Below are 13892 nucleotides of genomic sequence, written 5' to 3' on the forward strand. Positions count from 1 at the left end.
ATAGTTAAGTCGATTTAAGATTTGGAAAAATGAGAAACTGAAGTAAAGCTAAATGGACGGATTCACCCATCCCTAATTTACACAGTGTGGTTTTGTATTAATGGTGTACGATTATCACATCTCTCTGTAAATTGCATTGGAGTAAACATTTTCCTAACAAACAAACAAAAAAGCGTATAAAAACAGATATTTAAAAATGAGTGGCTTCTTGCTGGGAACATGGTTTTGACCATGCTGCAAGCTACATAGTGGGGAGCTTGCTTGGCAAGCTGGACTGGTTTCCAGCATCCTAGGAATTCACAGTCTAGCTGTTGCTCCTCCTCTGGGTATTTTCCAAGCTCTGTCCTCTTCTAGCACCACCCATTCTATTCAGTATGTCATACCTGATGATTTGAGGTAGTACTATTTGAAATTGACATGCTGTGGGTGTTCTTAGAGGTACCACATGGTAGGTGAATCTTTGCCCCAGCCCCACAGCAGGAGGAGGGGCCAGGACATACAGGTCAGAATCTTGGAAGGGACCCAAGGGTCATCTAGTCCAACCCCCTGCAATGCTGGAATCTCCATGACAAATGACCATCCAGCCTCTGCTTTAAAACCTCCATGGAAGGAGAGTCTACAACCTCCCGAGGGAGACCGTTCCATTGTCAAAAAGCTCTTGCCGTCAGAAAGTTTTCCCCTAAGTTTAGTTGGAATCTCCTTTCTTGTGGCTTGAAGCCACTGGTTCAAGTCCTACCTTCTAGAGCAGGAGAAAAGAAGCTTGCTCCATCTTCCATGTGACAGCCCTTGAGATATTTGAAGACGGCTACCATATCTCCTCTCAGTCTCCTCTTTTCCAGTCTAAATGTACCCAGCTCCTTCAACCGTTCCTCATAAGGCTTGGCTTCTAGAAGTGTTCCATCTCTTCATACAGAATTCAGTGAAGACACAACCTTGCCCATTTTGCCTGGGAAGGGCTGTAGCATCTGCTTTTTATGCATAGGGCCCCAGGTTTGATCCCTGGCGCCTCCAACCAGGGCAGGAAATGTTCCCTGCCTGAAACCCTGGAGAGAGCTACTGCCAGTCAGTGGAGACAGTACTGACTCAATATAGGACAGGCTTTCTAGGCCTAATATTTTGAAAGCATGGTAATTCTTGCATCTGCTATTTCTTCCGCAGGAAAAGAAAATCAGAGTGTCTCTGCCTTTGACAAGAGGACCAAGTGCCTTTATACCAGAAAAGGAAGTAAGTTTATTTTTCCCACCTTAAATGTGCAATAATGATTACGGGACAGATTCCTGTTGAATGATGTTCCCCCCTGCACCCTATGTTTCTTCCTGAATGTCTAAACAGCTTTGACCCCAGGTTTATATCAGGCAGGTGACCACTTGGCTTAAATTTCTTGGATGAGAATTCCAGAAGGGAAACTCACCTAGGAAACTCACCTGTTCAGCTCAGTCACATGACCTGGCAACCTGGCATAGAGCACTGATTTAAAGGCCTGTTTTCCCTCTGCCAGGCTTAGGCAGAGCAGTAGCTGCCCCTGCCGCTGAACGGGGCTCGGATCTGGTGTAAACATACACTTACACCTGCGTTCTTTATGCCAGCTTCTTGGGCATGCAAACATGCATTCTGTTGTGTGTTTCTGGGGGTTTAATTTCTACTGAATGTTTATTTGCTAAAAAGATTTCTGGATGCACGGAATTGTTAAAAACCCTTTAATAAAGTAGGCTGTGATTATAGAAGTTTGTGCAACAGTAGATATTCTGTAGAGGCCATCTCACCAACGAGTTCTACAAAGATGGCGTAAACCACCATTTGAACTTAGTTTGTGGTTGTTATGGTTGTTGTAGTTGTTTGTTTTTGAAATGGCCATAGCTCCTCAAGGGTCTCATAAAAAGGTGTTGAATATAATAATAATAGTAGTAGTAGTAGTAGTGATACATTTATTGTCAATGTACATTCTGTGTACAATGAAATTAACCGAGCCTCCCCCCCAAAAAAACCACACTCAATTTCATTGCACTCTGTGTGCATGTCGCACAGCACACCAACCCCAAAAGTCAGTTGCACTATATTATTTTCCGTTCAGCAGCCTAACATCCCACAGATAGAAACTGTTTTTTAGCCTGTTGGTACAACTGATTATAGTACATTATAGAGGTAAATATAAGTATCCTCCCTAGCTAGCTTGTTTTGCTTATGTTCCCTGTAGGTTATCCAAGCCAACAGTCTGAATGAACGCATGCACCTGCTTGTGGAAGAATATTCTACATCGGGCCGCCTAGACAACATCACCCAGGTCATGAGTTTACACACTCAATACCTGGAGTCTTTCCTTCGCAGCCAGTTTTATATGTTGCGTATGGACGGGCCTCTTCCTTTGCCCTACCGGCACTACATTGCAATCATGGTATGTACTCAGAAACTCTACCTCATTGTTTCCTTCCCGGTTGTAGTTGACATTTGTATCCTTTCCAGTGCTTCTGCAAATCAAACCAACATTTACTTGTTTCACTTTGTGAGGGTTTAAAAAGAAAAGAAAAAGGGTGATATCTCACAAGTCTGGCATTTTTAAGAGCTTTAAATTCCAGCAGCTGGACTTGAGGCAGGATCGAGCCTGGCTTCAGAAGAAAGGCACCAATCCCAGAGTATTAAGGGATTTATACCAGAGTTTGCATCCCAAGGTGATTGACATGCAGCCATAAATGAAATTGCTTCCCTGCGATGAATTACATGGGCTATGTTCCGGATACTATTATAAAATATATATTCCACACACAGGAACAGTCAGAGCTGCACTCTGAATAAATTATATGGATTTCGTTATTCAGTAAAGAAATGTTATTTATTTACAGAATACATTTATAAATTCTCAGCAGTGATCTGCTTCCCTTGGAACCTCAGGCCCAAGGCAGAATGTGGTCCCCCAGGCCTCTCTATCTGGCTGTTTGACCTCTCCTCAAAGCGCTCCCCTTATTGGCCTTGCTTTCCACACCAGGTGTCTTTGTGTTCTTGCCTGGCTGGAATATGTCATGGCTCAGCAAGGATCTGAACTTAAACTTCTCCAGTCCAGGTCCAGCAGTTGAGCCACCACACACACCAAAATATATTACTTAGCGTTCAAATGTTCAAAGTGTTTCACATATATTAGTCTGTCAACAACAAATCTATGAAGTCCTGTAAAAATGAATCAATATTCTTATCCCCATAGTGCAGAGGGGAGGACTGAGGCTGAAAGCTGGTGGCTTTCCCAAGGCCATGTTTTGAATTCACGGCAAGATTTGAACTAGGAATTTGGCTGGGAGTGTCCTGGCAGCTCTGCTAGGGCATACTTGCAGACGTTCAGTATGCACATTTATCGCTTGCTTGGTTTTAAAAATCATGCTTTTCAAAACAGGTTTCTTCGTGTTTAATGCGTGGTTCTCCGCCTTTATGACAATGCATTTTTCTCTCTTGTGCCTGCGCTCTCCTCCTTTCCTCAAGGAGAGTAGGCAGGTTTCGATCAGCTCACTTTCATCTTTGTTTCCGACTCTAGGCTGCTGCCAGGCACCAGTGTTCCTACCTTATAAACATGCATGTGGATGAGTTCCTGAAGACTGGAGGGATCCCAGAATGGCTGAATGGCTTGGAATACGTTCCACAAAGACTGAAAAACCTGAATGAAATCAATAAGCTTCTTGCACATCGACCCTGGCTAGTTTCAAAAGAGCACATTCAGGTATTTACTACAAATGAGAAACACTCCAGTATTTGCATATGAGTAAATTACTACAATGTCTATGTGTGGGTTGTTGTTTTTTAAAGGAATTAGATCTGGGAAGGAGAGAATCTCATTCGAACGTCTTCTTTTTTAACCTGGTGAACTTGGCTTGGGTTTAAACAAAAAAAAAAAATTTTCTTTCCAGTAGCACCTTAAAGACCAACTAAGTTAGTTCTTGGTATGAGCTTTCGTGTGCATGCACACTTCGTCAGATACACGCGAAAGCTCATACCAAGAACTAACTTAGTTGGTCTTTAAGGTGCTACTGGAAAGAAAATTTTTTTTTTGTTTTGACTATGGCAGACCAACACGGCTACCTATCTGTAACTTGGCTTGGGTTTGTTTGCTTGAGTTCCTTGGAGCCAATTTCTTTGTAGGGACTTTCTTCTGCAGTGGGCCTGCCTAGGAATCCTATTTAAGCTTTTTTTCAGAAGAGTGGGGTAATGGCTAAGTAGTTTTTGCTCAAGCAATAACAGGGGGAGAGAGAGAAGTCAGTGATTTTTTAAAAAGAGCATCCAGGATACAGAAACGGCCACTTACAATCCTGGTTAAAGGCACAAGAGCCCATAGGAGCATAGGAAAGTGCCTTAGGCCAGTGGTCCACCTTGGTATATCTAGCTCAGTAATGTCTACACTGGCTGGCAGTGGCTCTGCGAAGTGTCAGGCAGGGGACATTCCCAGTCCTACATGGATTTGGTACAGATTGACCTTGCGATAATGTGTATACAAAGCAGATGTTCTGTCACTGAGCTATGGCCCTTCCCATCTGTTGCCCAGAAAAAGGCAAGGGTTGGGAAACGCTGGTAGTGCCTAAATAGTGCTTACTTGTGACTTTTTAAAAAATGTATTTTATTTATACTTTTCAGATATATACATTTCACTAATTTAACAATCATGTTGACATTTTAAAACTTGGCTTCTTTCCCCCTCTTTCTGTGGTTCCTTAAATTTATTTTTAATATCTTCTGCATATCCAAATTAACTTAACATGCTCATTTATTTATCTTCTTTATATATATACCCTTATGTCGCTGCAGGTTATTACAATAATCCTGCCAGTGTTTCTATTTGTTTACAATCCATATGTAAATATTCAATAAGCCATTTCCATTCTTTTATAAAAAGTTTGTTATCTTGATTTCTTACACTTCTGGTAAGTTTTGCTATTTCTGGGTATTCCATAAGTTTTTGTATCCGTTCTTCCTTCGCTGGGACTTCTTCTTCTTTCCATTTTGGGGCAAGTAACATTACCGCTGTAGTCGCATACATGAATAAATTTCTATACAATTTAGGTAGTTCTATCCCTATAATTCCCAAGAGAAAGGCTTCTGGGTTTTTTTTACAAATGTTATTTTTGACATCCTTTTCATTTCATTGTATAACATTTCCCAGTAACCCTTAACCTTCCTACAAGACCACCACATACGATAAAAATAACCTTCTTTCTCTTTACATTTCCAACACTCATTTGATTTGGTTTTATACATTTTTGCAAGTTTACTTGGTGTTAGATGCCATCGATATATTATTTTCATATAATTTTCTCTTAAACGGTAGCATGCTGTACATTTTATATCCCTTGTGACTTGGCAGCCTTCTGGCATCGTTTGATACTGAATGCTCCCAACTCACCCCTCTCAAAATGGAAACTTGGAAGAGACCAGATAACTGTTGCCTTCCTGCCACTGGAATATTCCGTCTCCTTCCTGTGTCTGCATCTAACATATATGCATATGTCTTCCTTTTTTCATTCATTTCAGAAACTTGTCAAGACAGGGGAAAATAATTGGTCTCTTCCGGAACTGGTGCATGCTGTGGTCCTCTTGGCACACTACCATGCCTTGGCAAGCTTTGTCTTTGGTAGTGGCATCAATCCAGAGAGAGATCTCGATACCTCGAACGGCTACAGGCTCATATCAGTTAACAATTTCTGTGTCTGCGACCTTGCCAATGACAACAACATCGAAAACGCATCCCTCATAAGTAACAACTTTGGGGTTAGTGTTGCCAGATTTTTTCTCTCTTTAATTCCCATTTTGCTTGTCCCACTTTTTTTTCTTTTTTTGGAAGGGGCTTGCAGGGTGGAGAGGAGGTGTGTTTCCTGCTTGTGGTTGAGAGATCAGCTTTTTCCTGTGTTTGTCAGGGCTGGGGAATAGGGAGCTGAAACGCGAACCCCAGAAGAATTGGGATCCGAGTTGGGTGGGGTTTTGTGGGCAGATCCGAAAGAGAGGTCAGTTGAGAGGCAAGCTAGCTCTGCAGGACAGAATCGAGATGTCCGTTTCAGGGGAGGGGAAGCAACACCGGACTGCAAACGCAGCACTAACATGAAATATATTTCTCTTTCGCAAATCTTAAGTGTGCAAACTCTCATCAGAACACCACTTTGTTACTGCTGGTCTATGGCCATAATAAACTGATTGAACACTACTTCGTTCCTCCCTCCCAGCCCCATTTCCCCATACCTTGGTGTCTTCATTGGAACCAGCAAAATGACAGGCAGTCTTGAAAAGAGCCTTATTCTGTTGCCCAGGCAGCGTCTGAGGTTGCATCTGAAAGCACTTAATAGCCATGTGAGGTCAGGAGGAATCAGTGGGTTGCTGGGAGGGGCAGACCCATGCCAGAACATGGGAGGATCATGTTTCTCCTTTCTTCTCTGTTGCTCAGTTCTTCTCCTCCCAACATCTGGATGATCATAAACATTTTCACCCTCATCCTTAGGATGACCAAATTCTCCTCTGCTACTGTTTTTATTCCAAGTGACAACAGTCTAGTTCCATCCTGCTCCAACCAGAGCCTGACCCTTTTGTATAGCCCTAAACAGCAAACCTTTCTAGAGGAAGGAGCTACAAAGAGCTCTTGGGTTCTTCCAGATGACTAAAAATTGCCTTTTCTAAGATGGCTTTCGCATTCCTTACCAAGGATTCTGCTGGCCATATAAATCATGCAATTATGTTTACGAAACGTCAGTAGGCAGAGGTAACGAATGGTTTTCATGCTGTAATAGTGACTTACTCATCAAATGAAAAGTGGCTTTCTCAAATGATGTGTCACAACTTCTTTGGGATACTAAAAAGGGGGGATCAGATATCATTGACTGGCTTAGAGTAAAGTGATACAGGTAGATTGGAGGCAAAAGTGACAGTGTGCGGACTCTTAGGGGCTGAACTGGCAAATGCACAGCAGCATATTGGATTGGAATTTGCAAAGAAGAGCCTGGCACAAAAGAACTAAAGGAACGGGCTGGGTATGGTCAGAGCTTGTGGGTTCTGCAGCTGCATTGCAAACACAGAAAGTGATTCTAGACCCAAAAACAAGCTTCCGGAGGTTCTCTGCTTTCATTTTAAAACAGAAAGGGAAGTTCCTTTCTCTTAACTGCTTTTACAATACACTTAAACATCTGTGGGCAATGCCTGCTGAAATTCCGTTAGCCAGAGGAGTGGCTGGATCAGATTGGTAGGATTCTTTAATGAGCCCCAGGAACGTTTGCATGATTTAGGCAGTTCATAAAACTTGCTTGGCGCAATTTTAAATCTGTTAGCGCATGTAGTGCACAGACCTGAGCGTTTCCCCAAAAATGTTGAGTATGGAACCGGGGGCTGGAGAGAGAATGATCTGTATTCAATCCTGAAGGATGTGATGTGTTTCTAGATCTCAGATTCTTTAAGTGAGCTGGAGGCCCTGATGGACAGAATGAAAAGGCTGCAGGAGGAGAAGGAGGACGAGGAGGCCTCTCAGGAGGAAATGGATACTCGCTTTGAAAAGGAAAAGACTGAGAGCCTCCTGGTTGTCACTGAAGGTACTGCTCCTTTTCGTTTTAGTTGCTTTCGTTTAATCCAGTTTTCAGAGGTTTTGCTGAAGAGCAAAGAACACACACAACCAAGTTAAATAAAAACAGATGGAAAGGAAAACAAGAATTCCACTTTCTGATGTTTGATTGGAGCCAAGTTATACATGCAGAGGAATCCATTTTCTCTGGAATAAAGCTATACACTAGGTCAGAGGCTGCCTGTTTCATAGTATCATAGAATTGTAGCGTTGGAAGGGACCCCATGGATTATCTAGTAGTCCAACCCCCTGCAATGTCCAATGTGGGGCTTGAACCCACCAACCTGAGATTGTAAGAGTCTCATGCTCTACCAACAGAGCTATGATTGCTCCCCTGTTTAAGAACAACAACTTGCCCATAGAAAAGTAGCTTGACAGCCTCTAGCTTAGCCTTCTTTCTGACATGTTACTGTTAAAAAACGAAATAAACTTGTGGAGAGTTTTGGAACATTCTTCAGCCTGATTAACCACCTGTGGCTGAAGCAACACAATATCTAGAAAGCTAATCCACAGGGCCTTCTTCTGTAGGTAAATAATCCTTAGGAAAGAGGTTTATTTGGGACCTTGAGAAGATTTCGGAATGGCCTTTACACACTTGACATGAATAACTGAACCATCTTTGGTGACATGTATGCCTGTTTTAACAGCATTAATATTTGCTTTGGATTCCCCAAGAGCTTATAGGCATATGTGCATATAGAAAATACATTTTTCTTACTGCATTCATGCTATAAATGTTTAGAGAAAGAGAACTTGTCAGAGCTGCAGGCAAAATGCCCATAATTGTTCAGATGTTAGTGTCTGAAGTAGAATGGTGGTTTTGACATCTGGTTCAGGTGGAGTTGACATTTATTAGCAGAACATTTGCTGGGTGGAGAGTTTGGCCTTGAATTTAACACCTTAGAGCACTTTCTCCATCACACTTCTGTGCTGTTTGAGTCCCGTTTTTCCAGGTGAGTCCCAGTTCAACCCAACACGGGGCCAGTTGAGTGATGCATTAAAATGCTGTAGCCGTAGAGGAAGGTGGCAATCTTGGGAAAACCAGAAAGGTTGGCAGGCAACTGTTGAAGACCAAAATGGCACATCAGCTCCAGAAAATCTTATGTTGGAGCCAATCCAGGCACACATGATGGTTGAAGAGTTAACTTAAAGATAACGCAAAAGATTTTAGATTTTGAAAGTGACTGGTGGCTAACACAGCCTAAGAAACTCAGTTAGAAAGTGGTCCGTTTTTTATTTTGTGAACTAAAAATCTCCTTGTGCCTCTTAGAATGGAAGAATTCAAAAGAAAGCAAGGAACTTTAAGGTGGAAATTATTTCACCCTTGACAGTCAGCATCTAATAACCTAGTCATTAAAAGAAGAAGAAGCAGGCATGGACCTCCTTTCTGCATTCGTTCAAAACAGATTGCAGAAACCAGGAGACAAAGGATAAGCCCTGGCTCAATAGCTCATTTCCCCCCCAACTGCACTGAGGACCTATTATGGTTGCCAAGCTGATTTCTTCCCACACAGATTTATGTTTTGATTGGCTAATGAGCCAGAAGAGGATAAAGGCAGCCTTTATCCCCAGGGGTAGTGATTTTTCTAGCGGTAGACACGGGACTTTCCCCACCCAGGCTCATTAGGGCTCCTGAAAGTGAGCCAAGCTGGACCATCAAGGTCAACTGCAGTAACTTTGCAGCAGTCAGCTCTCCGGAAGTGTGATTAATGCGCTCAAGCCGCTTGGCAGACAGGAGGCGACGAGGTGGAGATCATCTCTGGATGGGAGCAATTGGCCTTCCTTAGTACTGGTGTTGCTGAAGTTCTTCCATGGTGCTTGGTTACATAGCCATAAATCAACTTGCTGAACCCTTCCGCTCTAGCCAAATGGCTCTAATTTAAAGGGTTGGGTCGCCTGGATTTCTTTTTTCAGTGCATCTGATATCCCACAGTACATGACGCCAGGGTGGTTCATGATTGTCCCTTACTGATTCAACAGGGCTAACAATGATTACTGCCAGACATGCTCAGGCTGTGGCATCTCTTGTCATGTGCATGGCTGGCAATCTTGAAACCCAGGATTGGCGTCATGAGAAAGGACCTCTATCCTTCTGCAGGGGCTTTTCCCCTTCTAAAAGTGAGCCTCAGGGCTTAGGCAAACACCCCACTACGATACACAACCATTTCTGCGATTTGAGGCTTATGTGTGTATATGCCTGTTCAAGTAGCCTCTGCTTAGCTGGTCCCTATCCATCCCCTTTTCTGGACGTAGGTCTGTTTTATTAATTATTAAATGTATATTCCAGCTTTCCTCCAAGGAGCTCAAGCTTGCATGCATTTCTCCCTCCCTATTTTATTCTTGCAACAACCCTGTGAGGTAGATTAGACTTAGACACTGTGACGTGCCCAAAGTCACCCAGTGAGCTTTATACCTGAGTGAGGATTTGAACCCTGATCTCCGAGGTCCTTTCTAATCATCGAGGAGCAGGGCTTCCTTGCCCAGGCGTTGTGTGCATAAGGTCTTATTCAACTCTAAGGTTCTGTGTGCAGTGTGGGAGAGCACAAGACCCCCAAGCCTTGGTCCCATACCATTGCATGTATATACTGCACAGTATTCCTACTAACCAAGTATAATATTTATGATCACCTGGTTCTTAAATTTGACTTAAAATTTGACTTAAAACAGTTAAAACAATGTCTCTTAGAATAATAGAATTCTAGAGTTGGAAGGGACCCCGAGGGTCATCTAGTCCAACCCCCTGCAATTCAGGAATTTTGCCCACAGCCATCCCTGGGTGGGCTAGAACCACCAGCCTTCGGGTTGGTAGCCAGACAAACTGGCCCATTGCACCACAGGAGGGCTCTTCCATTCTTGATTACTTTGAACATCTCCAGTCTGTTTCCTATCGGCTCCTTGCATTGCCTCAGGGTTAGTTAGTTAGTTAGTTAGTTATTAATCTCACTCCTCAGATGTCTCAACATGATGTACAGAATGCAATGAAAATGCCAAAAAAAGAGAAAGTTTAAAACAATATAGCACAATAGGTAGGTTTAAAAGCAATACATAGTAGACACTCATGTCAGAAGCCACCTAGCTGGGAAAACTTGTTGGAACAAAAGTGTCTTTGATTGTTTTCAGAACACACAGCAAGTGGGTGTCTATTGTGGTTCTACAGAAATGTTACTGCTCAGAACAGGGACAGCCACACTATCCAATTCCGGCCCTATTCATAGTTAGACCCATTGAAATTAATCCACATAAGTTAGTCATATTAATTTCAACGAGTGAGTAGGACTAGCATTGGATTCAGCCCTCAGCCTCTATTATGTGTGTTCAGTGGGGAACAAATCTTCAGTGGTCTCTGTTGTTGTTGTTTTGCCTGGCACTGATCTTTAAAAGGTCAAGCGGCTAACCCAAATCAGAGCCATTGCTTTACTTCCGTATGTAGAAATAGTGCCAGGAAGAATAAAATGGAATGCCACTCCAGAGAATACTTCCCATTAAGTACATTATTGTTTATTTTTAATCAACAAGATTTATATACTGCTTAATTGACAAAAGAAGCTTCTAAGTGGTTCACACCTTGGAGGAGGAATGAGAAGAGTACACTTAATTGGCTTCAATATTTTCCTTTGGCAGCATTTGACGATGAAATAGTTTCCACAGCCGACGTTTCGCGCTACGTTGAAGATCCTGGCTTTGGGTACAAAGACTTTGCCAGGCGGGGTGAGGAGCATCTTCCAACTTTCCGAGCCCAGGTGCGTTTAACATGGTGTAGCTTACGTTTGTAACCCTCTGAAAAGCCAGGTGGTTTATTGCATGAGGTCAGAATGCAAAGTTTCCAGATAGCACACTCACTACGCAGTGGCTCAGATCTAGAGATAAGTGAATTTAAGGAAGTTTGTGGGACTTCCTCCCACCTGCAGCCATGCATGTCCCCCCAAAAGCCCCGGGGGCATGGGGACATTCGCTGAACAATGGGGCATGGGGGGCTGCTGAGGGAGTGGAGAATTCACCCCAAATTAGGCAGATATCCACCCAGTTTGGTGCCACCCATGATCTGATTGAGTTCAGTTAAATAAATATCACCTTGGAAGCTTCAGAAGTCCCTGGCTGTCTTGCGATGCCTTGTTAACGGTGCAATCTGACTTGGAAAAACATAAGAGCCTTTCCCCAAATTACCCTGATTTGATTTGTCATTCAAGGTACACTCAAAGCCAGTGCACACCCCTATTATCCACGTGGGTTTAATGTTCACTCTTAATATTCCTGTCAGTTACCACAGCTGAAAAGTCATTTTCCAAAATTAAGCTGCTCAAAACTTCCACGTCGGTGCAACTTAAAGTTGATTCGAGACAGGCTTTCATGACTCGCTGTTCTTTCAGTAGAGAATAAGCAAGTACATCAGTTGGGTATTCCCAAAAATCACGACAAGTTTGCTCATCTCAGAGCAAGAAAGAGGTTTTACATTTGAATTCAAAAGTTATTGATTTTTTTAAAATAACAACAATAATAAATTGATTTTCTTATTCTAATATAACTTCATTGTGTCAATTATTATTACATATAAATTTGCACTTACAGTTTATATACATTCTGATGATACACGGTTCCTACTTAATTCAATTTCTTCTCTTGATAATGCTTCACCTTAAATCACAAGTATGCATTTGGATACAGGTGCATAATCAGACTAAATTGGGACCCCCTTGCCCAGTGCATTTCACACAAGGGCACACAACAAATTGTTACCTCCACTGTTTTGCTTCAGCAGTAGAACAGCATCGTGTGTCTTCAAAACCATTCTGCAGTACTGCTCAAACATGCCATGTACAAATTGGTAGTCTTTGTGCTTTTTTGCAGGACTATACCTGGGAAAACCATGGATTCTCCCTTGTGAACAGGCTTTATTCCGACATTGGGCATCTCCTGGATGAGAAGTTCCGGATGGTCTATAGCCTCACGTACAACACTATGGCCACACATGAAGATGTTGACACAACCATGTTAAGAAGAGCTTTATTTAATTATGTTCACTGTATGTTTGGAATCAGGTATGTCACCAACTGATCTGGCTAAATAAGTGCACTTCTGGAGGTATTCTGTAATTGGGGTGCTGTTTCAGGTTCAGAATGCAGCTGTGGCTTATATTAAAGAGGCTTGCGTGTCCTTGGTTTCAGGAATGAAGTTGGGGGTTAGGATTGGCCCAGTGGTTGCATTTGCTTAGCGCAGGCCTAAGCATTCACTATAGCATGTTTCAAGTGAAAGAGTGGAGGAGAAAGAGTGGATAAAAGGGTAAAATCATTTGTCTTCCCTCCACCCTGTAAGGTGTTTGCAGTGTTTATCAGCATAAATACAGGGACAACATGGGTGATGTTGGGGTGGGCGAAGTATTCTTAAACAAAGCAGAACAGTAAATTTAGACACACTCGTGCAACATGTGTTCTGGAATCAAAGACCCTTGAGTGATTTCTCTAGGGTGCGTATAAAAATCTGTTAACCAGTTATTTGGAAATTAATTGAACAGTAATCCTCTGGGTTCCCCTTAGCTGTTCAAAATGACTTCCAGGAAGCCAAAGGGCTGTGCAGTCCATTTCCACCATAGAAATGTGTGTGTGTTCAGGATGGGAGTCGTGGTTGTCATCATCTGAAGCCCGTCAAATGTACAGTGTGAATTGGGCCCCAAGAATCTACAAGGGTGTAAATTATATTCAAATCAATTTAGCACATTATTCTTTGTGGCTTCTGTATAGTTCCAAATGTGGGTTCTGCCGGCTACTGGAAGAGCTGTACAAGTCATCCACCTGTCTTGCCCTCCTTCCTTTTGCAAATCTAGTTCAATAATACCAGCCTGGCTTTAGGAGACTTACCATCTGATCTTCAGGCAGATTTACCCCAGCATATGCTTTTTAAAAACAATTGTGCAGTAGAAAGGTGTTCTTTTTAAAGATGTGCATGCTCAGAAAAGAGAGATTCAGGCCGGCTTAATCTTGCTTAGGTATGATGACTACGATTATGGAGAAGTTAATCAGTTACTTGAACGGAGCCTGAAGGTTTACATTAAGACAGTGACCTGCTACCCAGAGCGAACTACCAAGCGCATGTACGATAGCTACTGGCGCCAGTTCAAGCACTCGGAGAAGGTGAGTGTCTCATTGATGGATGCATGAACAAGTGTCTATGTGTAAACAGGGGAAATGGCATTGTTAAGAAGGGAAGCTTCCATATCCATTAATCCAAAGTTCATATTGCATTAATGTGAAGTTCTGCACTGCACAGCCACCAAGAGCGAAACTTGCCACATCACACCACTATGAAACACCCTGGAAAAATGGACACACTG

At 42.6% G+C, this 13892-nt stretch overlaps 1 protein-coding gene across 2 annotated transcripts in view; it reads left to right on the forward strand.

The window, feature by feature from the left end:
• The window catches only part of SESN3 (sestrin 3), a 64813-nt gene that overhangs the window by 41100 nt on the left and 9821 nt on the right, over nucleotides 1-13892 (forward strand). For both annotated transcript variants that reach the window (XR_014547122.1, XM_083609960.1), the window contains exons 2-9: nucleotides 1159-1224; nucleotides 2195-2392; nucleotides 3518-3700; nucleotides 5503-5739; nucleotides 7391-7538; nucleotides 11189-11307; nucleotides 12413-12603; nucleotides 13548-13692. Coding sequence is in view for 1 of the 2 variants with exons in the window: in XM_083609960.1 (XP_083466086.1) it covers nucleotides 1159-1224; nucleotides 2195-2392; nucleotides 3518-3700; nucleotides 5503-5739; nucleotides 7391-7538; nucleotides 11189-11307; nucleotides 12413-12603; nucleotides 13548-13692 (1287 nt within the window). In the remaining variant the exon portion in view is untranslated. The remainder of the gene's footprint in view (nucleotides 1-1158; nucleotides 1225-2194; nucleotides 2393-3517; nucleotides 3701-5502; nucleotides 5740-7390; nucleotides 7539-11188; nucleotides 11308-12412; nucleotides 12604-13547; nucleotides 13693-13892) is intronic.

This window comes from Podarcis filfolensis (genome assembly GCF_964270895.1).
Source record: "Podarcis filfolensis genome assembly, chromosome: 4".
In the NCBI taxonomy this organism is placed as follows: domain Eukaryota; kingdom Metazoa; phylum Chordata; class Lepidosauria; order Squamata; family Lacertidae; genus Podarcis; species Podarcis filfolensis.